Source organism: Carlito syrichta, unplaced genomic scaffold (assembly GCF_000164805.1).
Source record: "Carlito syrichta isolate Samal-C Ts95f unplaced genomic scaffold, Tarsius_syrichta-2.0.1 Scaffold306686, whole genome shotgun sequence".
NCBI lineage: Eukaryota > Metazoa > Chordata > Mammalia > Primates > Tarsiidae > Carlito > Carlito syrichta.
This window is the reverse complement of record NW_007250782.1, coordinates 445,428-464,085: the sequence shown is the minus strand read 5'-3', so window position 1 is coordinate 464,085 and position 18,658 is coordinate 445,428. Positions and strand designations below refer to the sequence as shown.

Genomic DNA, 18,658 nt, shown 5'->3' with positions numbered 1-18,658 from the left:
GCCACTGCACTCCAGTCTGGGCGACAGAGTGAGACTCCAACTCAAAAAAAAAAGGGGAGGGGGGGTCAGTGAGCTTCTGGAAAGGTAGCCAGGGACTCGGGGGGTGCCACTTCCATTTGAAGCTTGCAGCTGAGGTCAGGGAGGACTGAGACAGGCTAAGAGGTGGTGCCAAGGCTCGAGTCTCCTTCAGCAATGAGACGAGCCACCCCAGAGCCTGGGGGAGGACAGCGGGCCCAGGACAGACCCTCAGCAGCTCATCTGGAGGTCCCCATTCCAGGTCACCCCTCCCACGCTTCCTCCAGGGGATACCTGTGCGACTACCACTCCCCAGACGTGGAATCTCCCACAGGAAGCCAAACACCATCCCTTCCTGAGCATGTGGTCCCAAGACAAAGGGAGTGTGTGGCTTTGTGGTGGCCGTGTGGCATGGGGGGGCATGAACACCCACTAGTTCACACTGTGAGGCGTAAAACAGGATTTACTGGGGGAATGCATAAGCAGAGCAGTGGTGGGGGCACCAGGCTGTCACCCCCCAGTGGATGGAGGTCATCATGGCCAGCTTGCCTGGGAGGGGGCTGCTTGGTGCTGCCCACCAATCACAGGGAGGACGCGGCCTCATCAGCGAACGGGATCCCCTGGAGTCCCCAGTAGGGTCAGCATGCCCATCCAGGGCCTTTGGATCCGCTCAGCCAGGGCTCCTGAAGGCTGCCCAAAAGGAGAAGGGGACGTACCCCCCGCCTGCCCAACTCTCTGCAGGTTTCAGAGGAGCCCGGCCCACCCAGGACGCCGCTGGTCTCAGCCAGGGGGTGTCTGTCCGGTGCTGGCCTCCCGGTGACATCTGGGCTGGCTCCCATTGCTGGAATGACATCTGCCACAGGACTCGTGGACACGGGGTTTTGTTTAAGTTTGAAACAGCACAGCCAGGAAAGTCCAACCAGGCGGTAGTGGCACCTCTTCTTGGCCAGCTCTGTTAGTTATTGGGGATAACTACACCCTGGCTGACAAGGTGGCCCAGGAAGGCCAGCTGGCACCTGTCCAGGCCCAGCGTGGCTCGCACGGGCCCATGGGGGCAGCTCAGTTTGAAGAAGCAGAAACGTCCTCAGACGTGCCCCAGCTCCAAGGCAATGCTTCACTTGTCACTGCTGAGCTGCGAGGGTCACCGGTGGGAGGGCCTTGGAAAGCCACGTGCTGTGAAGATGACGTGCTGGTGGCTTGGGTTGGCAGGACAAGGAAGACGTGTCTTCATCTTGAGGTGACTCTTCACATGCTTCAAAGGTCAGGAAGGTACCAGCGGCCCCCACCCTGCCCCCCTGCTATCCGCCACTGCAAGCGCCGGCTCCAAGCCCTGTTCTTTGCCTCCGAGACCCTGTGAGGGCATGTGAAGGCCACTGATGCTTTGTAAGGGTGAGAGAAATTTTCTGTCAGGCAACATCTACGTGGAAGGGCAGTGCCTATGTGGACACGAGGCCTTGGGCCGGCAGCGTGCGCCCCTGCTTGCGTCGGGGAGAGACCAACCTCACTGCTCCTCGCCGTCCAGCGTGAGGTCTTTGGTGTTCCTGATCATGACGAAACACACGTTCATTATACAGATTCAGACATGGTGGAAACAGACAACAGGGACAGTGTATGATTCCTGGAATCCTGTCCTGAGATTACCACTGGCCAGATCATTTCTACACACATGTATGCCCGTCACTCAGCTCCTTTATAGCATGCCATTCTTACAACATAGACTTTGAGGACTCCTCCCCCCTTTATTTTTTCAGTAGGAGTCTCACTCTGTCACCCAGGCTGGAGTGCAGTGGCATGCTCATGGCCACCGCAGCCTTAACCTGCTGGGCTCAGGCGATCTTTCCACCTCAGCCTTCCAAGTAGCTGGAACCACAGGTGTATACCACCACATCTGGCTAATTTTTTTATTATAGAGATGAGGTCTCACCCAGTTGCCCAGACTGGTCTTGAACCTGTGGGCTCAGACAATCTTCACCTCTGCCTCCCAAAGTGCTGAGATTACAGGCATGAGCCACCATGCCCGGCAAGTCCCTGCTTTCTACATGAGCATGTTCTGGGGAAAAACACCCAACAATTCTGCAAAGTCTCATCTCCTGGCCTGGGAGTCGCTGGGGCATCAGAGTCAAGAACTGGCTGCCTTTCGGTTGCCAGGAAACACAAAGATCTCCCTAATAACTCTGATGGATGTGGTCACAAACTCTTGAGTACCCTCACTTCTGGAGAAGAAGCCCCATCCCCCCTCCCCTTGGATGTGGGCAGATGCAGTGACTGGCTTTTCACAGAACAAGTGAGTGAGGGTGGTGACGTTGATTAGTAGTCATTGGAACTTCCTTTTGTCACCCAGGCTGGAGTGCAGTGGCACGCTCACAGCCACTGCAGCCTCGACCTGCTGGGCTCTGGTGATCCTTCTGCCTCAGCCTTCCAAGTAGCTGGAACCACAGGCACGCACCACCATGTTCGGCTAATTTTCTTGATTTATTGTAGGGACCAGGTCTCACCAAGTTGCCCAGGCTGGTCTTGAACCCCTGGACTCGGGTTCTTCTCACCTCTGCCTCCCAAAATGCTGGGATTACAGGTGTGATTACAGGTATGAGCCACCACACCTGGCTCTTTTTGTTTTTTAACTGCTTTTTAAAAAATAATTCGAGATGAGATCTATGTTGCTCAGGCTGGTCTCAAACTCCTGGCCTCAAGTGATCTTCCTGCCTTGGTCTCCCAAAGTGCTGAGATCACAGGTGTGAGCCACCACACTTGACCACCATTTGGTTTTTGCAGTAAGAGAAATATGGGTCTCAACTCTTTACTCCTCTGTAATACAATTATGTGACCATGCCCATTATCATGTTCCATATATAACATGGAAAACAGCACAGAAAGGAAAGTCCAACAAAGGTGGTAACGAGGCCTCTGACTTGGTTGGCTGTTAGTTGTTGGGATGACCTTACCCCAGCAACAGGTGGCCAAAGATCAGAAAGGCCACCTGGCACCTGTCCAACATTATATTGTATATAAGATACTGTCGAACAGAAGTGGTGAGAGTTGACATCTTGTCTCGTTCCTGACCTTCGAGGGAAAAGTCTTTCACAATTAAGTATATTAGTTGTGGAGTTTTCATAGATGCTGTTGATCGGGTCGAAGTTATTCCTAGTTTAAATGTTTTTATCATGAAAGGCTGTTGGAGCTTGTCAACTGCTTTTTTGTAGCTATTCAATGATCACGTGGTTTTGTCCTTTAATCTATAGATCTGGTACGCTGGGGTCCCTAAGACCATCCCCAGGTTTGGTGATTTCACTAGAAGGACTCATAGGGCTTAGCATATAATCATATTTCTGGCTAAGATTTGTAACGGTGAAAAGATACAAAGCAAAATTAGCAACAGGAAAAGGACTCTGGGTAGGTCCAGTGGGAACCAGGCACATGCTCTCAAAAGTCCCCTCTCCCTGGACTCAGAGGGTATGTGAAGAGTTGTGACATGTGTGGAGTGTTGTCTCCAGGGAAGCATGCTCGAGCCTAGGAGGCCTGAGGGTTTTATTGGGGGTTGGTCATCTAGGCACATTGTACTTGGCTGACTAACTGCAGTCACCAAAATTCCAGACTTTGGGATGAAAAGCGTTCTGCAAACATCACATGATTCGAACAAACAGAAAAAAGCAACTGTTAACATTTAGGGACAGGATTGTATGGTGTAGGGGATGTTTACCAGTCAAGTTCCCAGCTGCCAGCTAAGGGTCACCTTGCCAGCAGGCCGTCCCAAGGGCTGCAGTCTCAGGCCTGCTCTGCACATACACAGGGCAATGTGTAACTTATGTGTACCTCTAGCTGTTTTTAAAATGTTAAGCCAATCCTGCATCTCTGGGATATATCTCCCTTGTTCATGGTGCACATTCATGTTTTATGTTGCTGGATTCTGTTTGCTGGTATCGAGGACTTTGGCTTCCATATTCCTGGGATATAAGTATACAGTTTTCTTTTCTTGTGATGGCTTTGCTTGGTTATGGTATCAGGGTAATACTGGTCTTTAGAATTGGGACATGTTCCCTCCTTTTCTATTTTTGGGAAGAAATTGTGAAGGATTAGTTTTCTGTTTGTATGTTTGTTTTTTGATAGAGATGCGTTCTATGTTGCCTAGGTTGGTCTTGAACCTGGGCTCAAGCAATCTTCTTGCCTCAGTCTCCCAAAGTGTTGAGCTTATAGGCATGAGCTACCACATCTGGCCCTAGTGTTCATTCTTTAAATGTTTGGTAGAATTCGCAGTGAAATCATCTGCCTGGGCTTTCCTATGTGGGAAATTTAAAAATTACTAATTTATTTTCTTATTGTAGGTCTAGTCAGATTTTCCATTTCTTCTTGAGTCAGTTTTAGTAGCTTATGTCTTCCTGGGAATTTTTCATTTTATCCAATTTGTTGGCATACTATTATTCAAAATATTCCCTTGTAATCCTTTTTTCTTTAAACCATAACATTGGTAGTACTCTCCTGTCTTTCATTCCTGATTCCAGTGTGATTTGGGTCCTCTTCCTTTTTAATTTTTGGAACTTTAGCTAAAGCTAAAGATTTGTCAATTTTTCAATCCTTCCAAAGAACCAACTTTTGGTTGTATTACCTTTCTCTATTATTTTTTATTCTCTGTTTCATTAGTTTCTGCTCTAATCTTTGTTTTTTGTTTTTTTTTTTTTTTGAGTTGGAGTCTCACTCTGTCGCCCAGACTGGAGTGCAGTGGCCGCTACCGGCCACCACAGTCTCGACCTGCTGGGCTCCAGCGATCCTTCTGCCTCAGCCTTCCAAGTAGCTAGAACTATCTGCTCTCATCTTTATTGTTTCCTTTCATTTGCTTGCTTTAGGTTTAGTGTGTTCTTTTTCTAATGTCTTAATATGTAAGTCGAAGTTATTGACTTGAGATTTTTCTTCCTTTTATTTAATTTTATTTTTTGGAGTTGGGTTTCACTCTGTCACCCAGGCTGGAGTACAGTGGCACCATCATGCCTCACTGCAGCCTCAGCCCCCTGGGCTCAGGCGATCCTTCCGTCTCAGCCTTTCAAGTAGCTACCACCATGCTGAGGGTGATTTTTCAATTTTTTTGTAGAGATGAGGTCTTGCTATGTTGCCTAGGATGGTCTCGAACTCCAGGACTCAAACAATCCTTCTGCCTCAGCCTCCCAAAATGCTGGGATTATAGGCGTGAGCCATGACACCTGGCTTCCTTTTTTGATGTAAGTATTTACAGCTATAAATTTTCCTCTAAGCACTGCTTTTGTGTTATCCCATAAGTTTTCTTATGTTGTCTTCACTTTTGTTCATATCAAAGTGTTTTTTAATTTTCTTGTGATATCTATGACTCACTGGTTTTTTTAGAAGCATGTTATTTAACTTTCACATAGTTTTGTATTTCCCAAACTTATTTCTGTAGATTTCTTTATCTTTCCTTTTCTTTTTAAAATTTTTCCTGTGGCCAGGCATGGTGGCTCACACTTTGGGAGACTGAGGTGGGAGGATTGCCTGAGCCCATAGGTTTGAGATCAGTCTGGGCAACTTGGCGAGACCTCATCTCTACAAAAAAATCAAAAAGCTGGGCATGGTGGTGTGTGTCTGCAGTTCCAGCTACTTGGAAGGCTGAGCCAGAAGGATCACCTGGGCCTCCCAGGTTGAGGCTGTGGTGGCCGTGAGTGTGCTACTGCACTCCAGCTTGGGCAACAGAGTGAGACTCTAACTCAAAAAAAACCAAAAAACTTCCTGTTACTGATTTCTAATTTCATTCCATTGTGGTCAGAGAACACAATCTGTATGATTTCAGTCCTTGGAAATGTGTGGAGTATCACTCTGTGGCCCAGCTATGGTCTGTACTGGAGAATGTTCTGCGTTTATTTGAGAAGAACGTTAACTCTGCTGTCTGGTTCTGCTCCCTTGTGGGTCCCTCGCTCCAGCGGAAGGTGGCTGCCATGCTGGGGACACACAAGCAGCCCTAGGGAGGGGCCGAACAGCAAGGAGTCGAGGCCTCCTGCCCACAGTTGAATAAATGAATCACTTTCGAAGCGGCCCCCCACCCCCTCTCAAGCCTCCAGAGGCCCCCAGTCCGGCTTCCGCCTTCTCTTCAACCTCATGAGAGACCCTGAGTCAGAACTACCCAGCCTAGCCACTCCTGCAATCAAGACCCACAAAAGCTGGGAGAGAAAGCAAATATTTGTTGTTGTAAGCCATGGAGTTTTGGGGTAATCCGTGATGGCATTAGAGAACTAATACGATTACCCATAAGTCTGTGGACTTTCAGGAGAACACGTCTTGAAGCACAGTTGAACTTCAGGCAGAAGTTTTACCTTTTCTGAGGGAAAAAAATGGAAAATACGAATTAATATTATTTTACTGTTGAAGCTGACAGGACCAATTACACACACCTCGTTATGATGACCTCAAGACCTTGAGAATTAAGACAACCAGGTAGAGTGACCCTGAATTGGGGAATCATTGGGAATTCTGGGTTTTCTTTATTATTTTTAAAAATTTTTAGTTAGTTTTTTTTTTTAGTCAGAGTCTCACTCTGTTGTTCAAGCTAGAGTGCAGTGGCACAATCATGAGTCACCACAGGGAGGACCTTCTGGGCTCAGGTGATCCTTCCACTCCAGCCTCCTGAGTAGCTGGGACTACAGGCACACACCACCATGCTTGGCTAAGTTTTTTATTTTTTGTAGAGACAAAATTTCACTATGTTGCCAGATTGGTCTCAAACTCCTAGCCTCAAGCGATCCTCCCATCTTGGCCTCCCAAAGTGCTGAGATTACAGGCATGAACCACTGCACCTGGTTTTCTAACACCACAGGCTATCTGTGCCTAGTAAAACAAGCTACTTGAGATCCTGAGACAAAGCCTCCAGCCCTTGTCATCAAAAGAACTGGGGGTCAACTCTCTAACAAAGATGAGCTGTTCTTCCCACACCAAAGTCACTCCACAACTTCCACTTCTAGTGGCTTTCTCACAGAAACCCTTTTTCTTCTTTTTAAGCAGAAATCATGTTTCTTTTGATTGTTATATACAACCTGGATTCACCTGCTTTACACAATGTGGCCCTTAATTTCACATGAATTAATGTGAGACAGATAATGCTTTCTAAAGGCCAGTTTTATATTCTGTTTATGTAAAGGGAACCCATTTTCAATTCAGTCTAATTAATGATTTGCAAAACTCTGCACATGTGTGCAAGAGCCCAGGGGGCACAGGCTCCTCAAAGGGTGCCTGGCCTGGGGCTTTGTCCCAGTGCTGGCGAAGAGGAAGGTTCCCATGGCTCTTCCCGTCCCCATGCCTCCCATCGTTTCTACCTGTGTCCTTCTGTTGGGCCATGCTGGGAAGCCTCTCCCGCTGCCGCAGGGCCTCCAGGCCCACCAGGTCAGGCGCGTGGCTGTGGCTCCGCATCACCATCACACGCTGACCCTGTGTGATGGCCCGGCTGCGGCAGCCCAGCCGAGCATGGTCCCGGCACATCCAGTACACCTTCTCCTCGGTGGCCTTCTCCTTCCTGTAGAGGAAGGACTCGTGCACCAGGAACCTGCCCCCCAGGGAGGTCCTCAGGAACTCCAGGGGCTGGAGGGCTCCTGACGGGGAAGGTGATACGGTGAGTGGGGCCCTAGAGCCCAGGCCTTGGCACAGGGGATGGGGCCCGGGTGTCAGGGACGGAGGGTCTCCTTTATCCCACCAGCCAGCCCCAGCCAGGATCCACGATCCCCCCGGCAGGACCCATGGTGGTCCCTGCCTCCACCCTCCCCAACTCAGGTCCTCCCACTCAGGGCTCGCAGCCCGGCTCTCTGGGACGCTGACCGGCTGACTTGTCCAGGCTCCGGGCTGCCTGGGGAGGCTGGCTGCACCTGAAGCCTCTCCAGAGCCCTTGGACCCCATGCTTGCTTGCGAGTCCCCAGGGCAGAGGCCGGGCTGGGTCATTCTGGGAGGCCCGTGGCTGATCTGGGCTATGCAGGAGTCGCAGGGCTCCCTGTTCACCCACCTCTAGCCATCTGGCAATCACTCAGGCTCTTGAGGACTTTTAAGATGCTGAACTGGAAAGTCAAGCAATGTTGGGGTAGCCAGAGAGACCCACACGAGACCAGGAGCCGTAGGGGACAGAGGTGGGTTCCAAGCACTCCCTGTGGTAGCCCTCCAACTCTTTCCTCTAGCAGTGTGAGTGGGTTTCTAGCCTGACGGCCAACGACCAGCAGCGGGAGCCTGGAGCCCACAGACACGGCCCCCCCTCGGGGTGCACAGTCCAGACGGGCAGACTGTCCCACAGGCAGCCTCCCAGCCCAGCGCCCGCCTGCCCCTCCTGCCTGCACCTGGGCCTTCCCACTGGGCCAGGCTGGGGAACTGCTCCCGCTGCCGTAGAACCTCCAGGCCCCCTAGGTCGGGCGGGTGGCAGTGTCTGCGCATCACCATCACCCGCCAACCCTGCGTGATGGCCCGGCTGCGGCAGCCCATGCGGGCCTGGTCCCGGCAGGTCCAGTACACCTTCTCCCCCGCGGCCTTCTCTCGCCGGTAGAGGAAGGACTCGTACACCAGGAAGGTGCCCCCCAGGGGGGTCCTCAGGAACTCAGGGCCTCCTGGGGAAACAAGAGAGGCAGTCGGGGTCGGGGCCAGGAGTCCGGGCTTGGGAGCAGGGGAGTGAGGGTGTCTTCTCAGAGCCCAGGGTACTGTGGTTCCTGGAGCGAGGCCCCCATGCCTTCATCCCCCCCACGGGGGGTAGCCCTGGAGCCCAGGGCCAGATCCACCATCCCCCAACCCCGCTGGGCCTTCAGCTGCTAGGACTCCCTGTTCCAGGGCCAGGCCAGGCACCCACTTTTTATGAGGCGTGACTGGAGGTGGCGGTACTGCGGTCACTCATCTGTCCTCAGCGTCCGCACAGGCCAGCAGCTAGGGGAATGAGCCCTGGCCCTGGGGACAAAGCAGCTCAGGAGCAGCTCAGGGGCTGGGAGCAGCGAGCAATAAGGCTGCAGAAGGGCTGGACCCCGGATCTGGGCTGGGTGGAGAGCCAACCCCAGGGCGGCGGAGAGGCGGCGGGAGTGGCGTCCATCTTAGTGTTGAGAGGAAGTACGAGGGGGTGGTCATGACAGGGGCCACAGGTGGGGGGAGTTGACAGGAGTGTCGCTGGATGTGAAAGGGCGGCAGAAGCCAGGAAGCCCTACAGGAGGGGGGCAGATAGAGGCAACTGGTTGTAGGACTGCCTCAAAGAGAGGCAGAGAGGGCTGGGCAGGGGGTTGTCGATGGTGAAGCCCAAGAATACCCTGCAGGTTGCAGCAGGAGCCTGGGGACATGGGGACAGAGCCGGCCAGGAGAAAGAGACACCCAGTGGCTGGGACAATGACTAGCCCAAAGACCCAAAGGTGAGTCCTGGGGTTCTGCGGCAGAAACGTCACTTGATACAGTAGCCCCTGCAGTGAAGCCCATGGTCAGCGCCCAAAAGAGCATACAGGAACTTCACCTGGGATGGAGCAGGCCTCGAGGGCCAGGCTCCAGAAAGAAGCTGTGCCCTGAAGACAGCAGAAACCACGGCAGGCCTACGCGGCACCCGGGAAGCAGGCTGCTGCTAGGAGGAGAGGCCGTGCTTCCCTGACAGGGCGGGATGCCAGGGAGGTGCTCATGACTACAGCCAAGCTCAGGACAGTAAACAGAAGTATCAGAAAGAAAAACCGACGAGTCTCAGACAGGACCGCAGAGGCAAACACTCACCTGGGAAGGCTCAACCAGACTGGCAGAAGCAACAGAAAGAAGCGAGCTGTCAAAGAAAGCAGGATAACTCCTCCTCAGAGGACACAGCTCATGGCTTAAAGGGTCCCTCGTGCCCCCAGCACAGCCGGGTATGCCTGGGGTGGAGGAAGCCCTAAACTGCAAGCAAGGCCCAATCCCACACACAGAACGGCCAGCGAAGACGGCAGCGCTGCTCGAGGACGACCCAGCAGCCACGGACAAGGCCTTGCCTGGAGCACCCCGAGCCTGCCAGGCACAGAAGGCCAGAGCACCTCCAGGACGCAAGGTCTCGAAGTGTGATGAGCTCCTGACTGGATCAGGAGGTGACCAGAGCAGGGACTCTCCCCAAGCACAAAGCCATGGAGAAAACTGGGAGAGACAAAGACAGGCCCGGGGCAGGGAGTCTGGCCAAGGGAACCCTGGGTGACGGCTGGGCCCGGCCTCAGCCCCAGGCCTGGCTAGAGCAGGGCTGAGGCTCACAGAGCACTGGCATCAGCAAACTGGAGCCAGGTGACGATCTGATTGAGGCAGGGAAGGACAAGGAGGAAGGAAGAGGTGACAGGGGCACAGAAAGCCAGGCAAACAAAGACAGCAGCTTCTGCCCCGCAGAGAAGACCAGGAGTGGAGCGAGCAGGGACATGGCGCCCAACACATTCCAGCCCGCTATGAACAGAATGACATTTTAAGATGACCACAGAACCGGCCAGTATGTGTGCCAGGGCTGTGGATTGAGCAGAATCCCTACTCTCTCTGGTCGGAAGTTCACAGGTGACAAGGAGATTGAGAAACCAACTGACAGTAGTAGAAGCACATTTCAGGAAACAGGGCAGCAGATGCCCCTGGAAGCAGCAGAAATCACTCAGAGCAGGATCTGTGGGGTGGGGAGCTGGGCGAGGTCCAGAAGGGGCAGCCGAGTATTTTGTGCTGTTACTTCACCACACACAAATGTTACATGGAAATAGCATAAAAAGAGTATCAGAAGGAAATACAGTCACAGCTCTTACGTTTGAGAGAACTTTAGGGTCAAGAAACCCTAAAAGCAACTCAGATGGGTCAAAAACCTCCAGGACTAGGCAGAAACTCTTTAAAGACAGACAAGCGCCTCATGGCCATGGAGGACTGGCAGACTAAAACTGCTCTCTTCCTGGTTAGACGGAAACAGGAACATTCACATGACTGTGACCACAAGAGTCACCACACTGTGCGTTGCAAAGGCTGATGGAGGGACGAGGACGAATGGAGCTGTGACCCTCACTGTGCCCCCTTCAAGACATTATAGGGTCTATGGAGAAGAGCTGGGGGAGAGGGGAATCGGTGGTGTGTTAACATCACCTCCTCAGATTGCTTGAGCCCAGGAGTTTGAGACCAGCCTGGGCAACATAGCAAGACTTTGTCTCTATAAAAAAAATCAAAGAATTAGTCAGGCATGGTGGCACATGCCTGTAGCCTCAGCTACTCAGGAGGCTGAGGCGGAAGAATCGCCTGAGTCCGGGAGGTTGAGGCTGAGATGAGTCATGATTGTGCCACTGCACTCCAGTCTGAGCGACAGAGTGAACCCACTCAAAAAAATAAAAAATTGTTTAAGTCACCTCCTCAGGCGACTTAGACCGCAGGACAGACTCATTCCTTGGAATCTTATCTGTGTACTTACACTGTAACAATGAGAAGCCAACTTCATGTAGTCAACTTCCCCTATTAATTCTATAAACTCTTTAAAAATGGAGGAGAAGGAGGAGGAGGAGGAAGAGGAGGAGGAGGAGGAGGAGCAGCAAGACGGCAGCATGAGTTTTTCCCCTTAGCAGAAATTTCAGGGCAGGTCAGACTGGAAGGGTGAGGCTGGGCTGAGCAGGAGGGTGGGGAGACCCACTCTTAAGAGCAGACTCAGGAGGGCCAAGGAGTGGGAGGCAAGACTGCAGCTCCTTCTAGAATGTTGAACAGAAGGAAGGGGGACATTTGCCACATGTCACTGAGGTCAAGAGAGAAAGGTTGTCCGGGCCTCCTGCCTGCTTCCTGGGCCCAGCTCTCGTCAGCCCCTGGTACCTGGGCTTTCTGGCTGTGCCGGGCTGGGGCGTTTCTCCCGCTGCCGCAGTGCCTCCAGGCCCCCCAGGTCGGGTGGGTGGCAGTGGTCTCGCATCACGGTCACCCGCCGACCCTGTGTGATGGCCCGGCTGCGGCAGCCCATACGGGCCTGGTCCCGGCAGGTCCAGTACACCTTCTCCCCCGCGGCCTTCTCCCGCCTGTAGAGGAAGGACTCATGCACCAAGAAGCTGCCCCCTAGGGGGGTCCTCAGAAACTCCGGGCCTCCTGGGGAAACGGAAGAGGCAGTCAGGAGTGGGGGCAGGTGGGAGATGGAAGGCAGACTGCAGGGAGCAGGAGAGCAGGGGGATGTGATGCTGCCCTCTCCTCCTGGGGCTGGGGAAGTGAGACTCGGGCAGGGCCGGCTACAGGGCAGCCCGTCCTAAAGGAAGAAGACTCACCAGAGTCTGCGTCCCGGTCCTCACTGGGGGGTCCCTCCAGGGCTGGGGGCTGGGCCGGGTCTATGACCTTCGCTCGCTTCCTGGGCCTGGGCCTGGTAAGAGTCAGGGTGCCTGGCCCCCTGTGGTACAACAGACTGTCCACACCTGGGAGCAGCTTGTCCATGTGGCCCCCAGGGCCGTTGGGCGGGGCCCGCATCTCCATAGCTTTCTCCTGTTGCCGCCGGGCCTCCAGGCCCTCCACGTCGGGTAGGTGGCAGTGGCCGCGCATCACAGTCACCCGTTGACCTTGGGTGATGGCCCGGCTGCGGCAGCCATGCAGTGAGTGGTCCCGGCAGGTCCAGTACACCTTGTCCCCCACAGCCTTCTCCCGCTTATAGAGGAAGGACTTGTGGACCAGGAAACTGCCCCCGTAGCATGTTCTCAGGAACTCCAGGGTCCAGGCACGTCCTGGGGAGGGGTCCAGGCGGTCACACCACACAGGGAAAGGGGCCCAGGACTCCAAGGGTGGGGGCTGCAGTAGAGGCTGGGGACTAACACGAGCTTTGCTCCTTCGTGGCTAGAGTTTTCCGTGGCTTCCCCAGCGGATGTGCCCGAAGCCCCCGGGGCCATTCCTACTGATGCCCTCCACCAAGTGACCCAAAGAGGAGTTCCTCTTCCAGTGGTCAGCGAGGCCACCTCGGCTCATGGCTGTTAAACACTGAGTCAAGGTGACACCCGGAAGTGGACAGCTGGGCACTCAGCAGCCCATGTTCTCAGTCACTCCTGGCCATATTTTGATTTTTAGGGTTTGTTTTAAAATCTACTTTTTGAACAACACACAGACATGCTATAAAACTCAGCACCAAAAGATACGCCAGGGAACATGGGTTCTCTTGTCCCCTGCTCTCCCCCAGTACAGCAGTGCCTTGGACTCTTAAATCCTTTCTGGGCCAGGAGGCAGCTGGCTTTCTCGAACCCAGGCCCATTTCCTAGTTATTGGTTATAGAAACAACACCATAAACTCAGCTATCACTTGGTGGGGTGGTGATGGGTCCTTCCCAGACATCAAACCTACTGTCTCCACAGCAATCAAGGTGTCACAGCTGCCTTAGGAAAAGTTGCTGAAACTCCAGAAATTAAGCACATTTTCTGGGGCTACAGGCCACCATCAGGTGAGGCTGGGGCCTAATCCTGGGACCCAAAGTCCGGGACTCTCCCACTCGATGTTCTTCCTGAACAGAGCGAACAGAGATTCACCTGGGAGCCTGTTAAAATTCCGGCCTCCCCCACCCCACCAGATCCTGCTGCCTCAGAAAACACTGGAAGAACCTGGGACACCCCCCTCAAGTCATAGCTGGTTCAGGAGCAGTTCTATTGCAAGGGCTTAATGATTCTTGACATATGTCTAACTATTCTTTTAAAATTTTTAAGTTAAAAAATATAGAGATGGGGTTTTGCTATGTTGCCCAGGCTGGTCTCAAACTCCTGGACTCAATCTTTCCACCTCAGCCTCCCAATGAACTGGGATTACAGGCACAAGTCACCACACCTGGCTGATTATTGGGATGCATTCATATTTTTATTTTTTTATTTTACTATCACTCTGTCACTCAGGCTGGAGTGCAGTGGCATACTCATGGCTATCACAGTCTTGACCTGCTGGGCTCAGGCAATCCTTCTGCCTCAGCCTTCCAAGTAGCTGGAACTACAGGCGCATGCCACCAGGCCCAGCTAATTTTTTTATTTATTGTAGAGACAAGGTCTCACCGTTTTCCAGGCTGGTCTTGAAACTCTGGGCTCAGGCAATCCTCTCACCTTGGTTTCTTAAAGTGCTGGGATTACAGGTGTGAGCCATTGAGCCCAACCTTGACTTCAAGCACATTATAAAACTCAGGTAGGACACTGCTTTTCTCTTGGGCTTAAGGATCCGCCTGTCAAGTGGAGGCAGGGACACTCACCCATCCCAAGCGTCGGGCGTTTCTTGGGTGGCAAGCTCAGCAGTGACAGTGCTCGGGGGCCCTCATATTCCTCTGTGGCCGGCTTGCTCGGTGCCAGCGCGGGGGCGGGCTCCGGCTGCTCAGGGCACGGCCATGGGTCCCCCGCCTCCAGCAGCTCCTCCACCCGGCCTCCAGGGCCCTCGGAAACCCCAGCAACCCCCGCATCCTCCGGCGGGGCCAGGCTGGGCAGCTTCTCCCTCTGGCGCCGGGCCTCCAGGCTCTCCTCATCCGGCGGGTGGCAGTGGCCCCGCATCACGGTGGCCCGCGGGCCTCGGGTGATAGCCCGGCCCCGGCAGCCCAGTTCGGCATGCTGGCGGCACTTCCAGTACACCTTGTCCCCCACAGCCTTCTCCTGCTTGTACAGGAAGGACTCGAGCACCAGGAGGCGGCCCCCGAACGGTGTCTTCAGGAACTCCAGGGGCTTGGGGGCTGTGGGGTGAGGGAGGGCTGGGTGAGCCCACCCAGGGTAAGGCTCGAGGCCGCAGCCACCGACGAGATGTGGGGATTCCTGGAGTGCGGTAAGGCCACCCGTGCACTGCCTCCGCCTCCTCCTGGCTCTGGGGCAAGAATCCCAGACTCTCAAGGCTGGTTTTTATTTGGGGGGGTGCTGGATGTTTCTAAGGAGTTGGAGGAATTCAGCACCTCACTATGGTTCCTGGGAGCGCAGACAGGCTCTGGTACCTGGGAGGTAGTGCATAGCACAGGGGTGATCATGTGATCAGCACATCAGCCAGGGAGAGGGCTGTGATTAGAGACCAGGAGGCTCAGCCAGAAGCAGGGACCAGGGACAGGACAGCCAAGGTCACTACGCCAGAAAAGCGAGCGTGCAGGGCCCTGTCTGAACATGCGGGCCCACAAAGGCGGCTGGGCCAGGACAGAAGGCCCGGCACCTCACCTGTGTCCAGCTTGCTGCATTTCTGCTCAGGGGCCCGGGGGACTGGCTGGACCACCATGGGCTCCTCCACTGGCAGGATCTGCAGTGTGCTGGCAAGGGTGGTGGGACCAGAAATCCCCAGGGACGTGGCACAGTGTACTTCTTGGGGCTTGGAGCCCACCCCATCCCCATCCTGGTTGGAGGCTGTGAGCAGGACCAGTTCGGAGAACTCCTTGGGCTTCCTGGGGGCGGCTGGGACGACATCTGTGCCCGGCTCAGGGGACGGCTCCTGCCCGGCCTTCACGCTCTCACCCTCCTGCTCTCTGGGCTCAGGCAGGGGCATTCCGGGACTGACGGCCTGTTTCCCAGGCCACACTCAGTCCCTGGCGAATAGACTTCTCCTTCTCTCTGGCAAGGAACCCAGGAGTCCTGAGGCTCCGTCGTCCTAAGGAAGGAGGCAAAATCCCAGTCAGTGGAGGAAGCCCTTGGCCTGGAGCTCTAGGAGTAAATCTGGGAGGCATGTTGGGGAGTTGGGGCTGCCTCAGTGCCCCTGGGCTGAGAGGCTGGGGGAAGGCTGAGAGAGTCAGGGACCCCAGGCTGTGCTTCTGCTCTGCCAGTTCCTTTCCCGGCAGCCTTGGGTACCTCAGCCCCTTACAAGCCTCACTTTCCCCATCTGTAAAATGTGCACAATAAACACTCTCCAAGGGGCCATCAGGGAGACTCTTGCTAACTATGAATTTTGACCCCTGGAGCTTCCCATGTGCAGAGCACACACCAAATGTCTTCACAGCTTTTCCAGTCAGCCTCCCAGCTCCTTACTATGAAACAGGCCTTCCTTATTGACCCAGTTTACAGATGAGGACACTGAGGCACCAATACACCTAAGGCTGAAGAGGCAGGAAGTTGAGCCCCGCTGCTTCTGCTCACATGTCTGGGGAAGCTTCACCCAATGTGGCACCTGACTCAGGCCAGTGCGAGCACCTTGTGGACGACAGCACTGGGGCAGGACTTTCTGGGCTCACACAGGCCACCCCAGCTTCAGGAGATGCCAGAGCCCCCTAAGAGCAGCTACCTTGTGCTGGGCTGCTGCTGGCGCTGCCTCCGTTGGGTGAGGACAGGGCTGTGGCGGTGTCTGGAGGATCCCTTGAGGTCACTGTGGGTTCCTTGGCTTCCAGCCTGGAGGAGCAGAAAGGACAGATAACGGGGAGACAGTGCAGGGCTGGGCTGGCCTTTGACAGGGCCTGGGGGTGCTCTGCATCAGCTATCAGTGTGGAGTGGCCTTTTTGTCTTTTGGAGTGACTAGGTGGTAGGTGGTGGTGGGCAGGTTCCCACCTCTCACAGAAGCCTAGAAACAAGCCTGTAGCCCCTGACAGTTTTCACCTTTTCACTGGAATCTGTTGCCCCATCCCAGTTCTCACTGGTGCCCATTTCTGCTCGGAAGTTCCCTGGCCACAGGACGACATTCAGCTTCCAAAGACCTGGTCAGTTCCAGGGTCGCAGCAGGACGATGCAGAAGGGCACCATGTCCTTAACGGCCTCTGCCCAGCCCAGGGTAGCCACGAAGGCCAGGTCCCGGGCAGGACTCAAGGAAATTCGCCACACGGACACACGACCAGGGCGGCCCTGGCTGGCCTGTCCTCCCATGTCATCCCCCAGCCCAGACCCAGCCCCGAGCAAGCCAAGCCTTGTTCCTCTCGCGTGGACCCACCCACCCCGCCCCACAGGGTGACATGAGGTGCCCAGAACCTGGTGGGGGCACTACTGGGGAGGAACCTCCCAGCAGAGCTGCCCCTGCAGGGAAGTTACAGGAAGCTCCGCCTGCACACGCTGATTGGCCCTGGCACATGTCCCTCAACCGGCAGCCCGCCCTCCAGCTGCCACGCTCTGCAGTCTGGGGATGAAAGGGAAAAACAGACGGGAAGGATGCAGCAGGTTCCCTAAACCTGCGCCAGGGTCTCGTTCTCTGGAGTAAGTTCCTGCTGCTCCAGGGCAGGCCAGGCCAGTCCCCCTGGGTTGCCACTCAGCCGGGCCCCTTATGACAGAAGGCCTTTCAGACAACTAGGGCCACCAAAGTGATTCACCTGCTGTCACCAGCATGCAAATTCCTACAGGACACAGCAGTTCTACAGGAGTGGAGCTGGCAGGGGCCCCGCCACACCAACACTCGGTCTCAGACCATGAAATGTGGAGGCCGGGCCTCCCCCAGCCTGACAAGGAAAGCCTCACATCCCCATGGAGCTATACTGAGTCAGGGGTACTGGGTCACGGGAGGTGGCAGGGGTGAGTTCAAGCCTCAGCTAAAACTTCTGCGTAAAAGATTTCCAGGAAGCCGGGCTCGGTGGCTCAGCCTGTAATCCCGCGCCTTTGGGAGGTTGAGGTGAGTGAATTGCCTGAGCCCACGGGTTCGAGACCCGCCTGGGCAGCGAGACCTCATCTCTAAAATAAATTAAAAAATTAGCTGGGCGTAGCAGCGCGTGCCTGTAGTTCCAGCTCCTTGGAAGGCTGAGGCGGAAGGATCGCCGGAGCCTGGCAGGTCGAGGTTGCGGTGGCCGGGAGCGGCCACTGCACTCCAGTCTGGGTGACAGAGTGAGACTCCAACTCAAACAAAAAAAAAAAGATTTCCAGGATCCATGCACCTCAAAGATCCAGAAAAAGGCCCATGGCAAAAAAAGACCCCGGCCACCTTTTGTGGAAAGGGGTGGGTCCCCACAACAAACTGGAATTTGGATCTAGAAAGCCCTTGGGGTGTGAGAACCCTCCCATGAACATTCCCAGGCTCCTTTGCAATGGCTTTGTCTCCAACCCCTTGGATCTGGACTGGCCTTGAAGGCTTGCTGTGACCCACAGAGTGGCAGAAGCACAGGGTTCTCGTCCCCAAACCCTACCCTCATGGGCCTCAACCTCGAGTCGGTAGAAAGGATGCCACATGCCAGACGAGGAGGAAATCACCTTGTACCCCCAGCCTAACAGCTCCTCAGCTGTGAGCAGACACAAGAGGGGGCCGGGGAAACCAGCAGAGGACTGGGCCGGGTGCCCCACAGAACCCGGTCAAACGAACTATGTCTGGGGGTCATTTGCTATGCAGCAATAACTGACACACTTGACAAGTGATTCAGCCTAGTGGGCTCTGGCTTTTTGATGGATGGGCTGGAACTAATGGCTACAAATATGACATAAGAGTGCTTGGAGAGCGGGTGCTGTGGCTCACGCCTATCATCTCAGCTCTTTAGGAGGCTGAGGTGGGAAGATTGCTTGAGTCCAGCAGTTTGAGTCCAGCAGTTTGAGACCAGCCTAGGCAACATAGCAAGATCTCATCTCTACCCCCCCCAAAAAAATGTATTTGGAATTCCAGAATCCATGCTACACAAACGCTAAGTCCCTCATATGGTTGCACTTAAAGGGCCTGTAACCCAAGGAGGGGGATAGAAATATTATGTATAAGGGAGAGTAAGTGAGAGTCACATATTTGAAAACATTGGTAACATAAAATAAGCCAGACACGAAAGGACACACACTTCTAACTCCACTTCCATGAGGTGCCTGGAGGAGTCAAATTCATGGAGACAGAAAGTAGGATGGGGGAGGAGGGTGCCTGGGGTGGG

General features: G+C 54.5%; 1 protein-coding gene across 2 annotated transcripts; it reads right to left on the bottom strand.

Annotated features, from left to right (window-relative positions):
• Nucleotides 1-460: 460 nt before the first annotated feature.
• On the bottom strand, nucleotides 461-15,430 carry FLYWCH1 (FLYWCH-type zinc finger 1). Of its 2 annotated transcripts, none has more exons than XM_008063249.2 (8): nucleotides 15,078-15,430; nucleotides 14,144-14,611; nucleotides 12,207-12,653; nucleotides 11,770-12,033; nucleotides 8,322-8,585; nucleotides 7,320-7,592; nucleotides 6,256-6,328; nucleotides 461-1,556 (listed from the first exon to the last, which is right to left on the bottom strand). In XM_008063249.2, the coding sequence occupies exons 1-8, from the start codon at nucleotides 15,397-15,399 to the stop codon at nucleotides 1,517-1,519; spliced, it is 2,151 nt and encodes a 716-aa protein (XP_008061440.1). In that variant the 5' UTR covers nucleotides 15,400-15,430; the 3' UTR covers nucleotides 461-1,516. The 2 variants fall into 2 exon arrangements, with proteins under 2 accessions (XP_008061440.1, XP_021570795.1); XM_021715120.1 differs by having other exon boundaries at nucleotides 14,144-14,629; nucleotides 15,078-15,399.
• Nucleotides 15,431-18,658: the final 3,228 nt, after the last annotated feature.

Bases quoted from the DNA above. Each gene is read 5' to 3' on its own strand.
- FLYWCH1 (XM_021715120.1), bottom strand. From the start codon at position 15,399: ATGCCCCTGCCTGAGCCCAGAGAGCAGGAGGGTGAGAGCGTGAAGGCC. The intron at 12,654-14,143 runs GTGAGTGTCCCT...ACCCCTCCCCAG, and splicing joins ACGCCCGACGCTTGGGATGG to GACGTGCCTGGACCCTGGAG. The intron at 1,557-6,255 runs GTAATCGTATTA...CGTCATGATCAG, and splicing joins GAAAGTCCACAGACTTATGG to GAACACCAAAGACCTCACGC.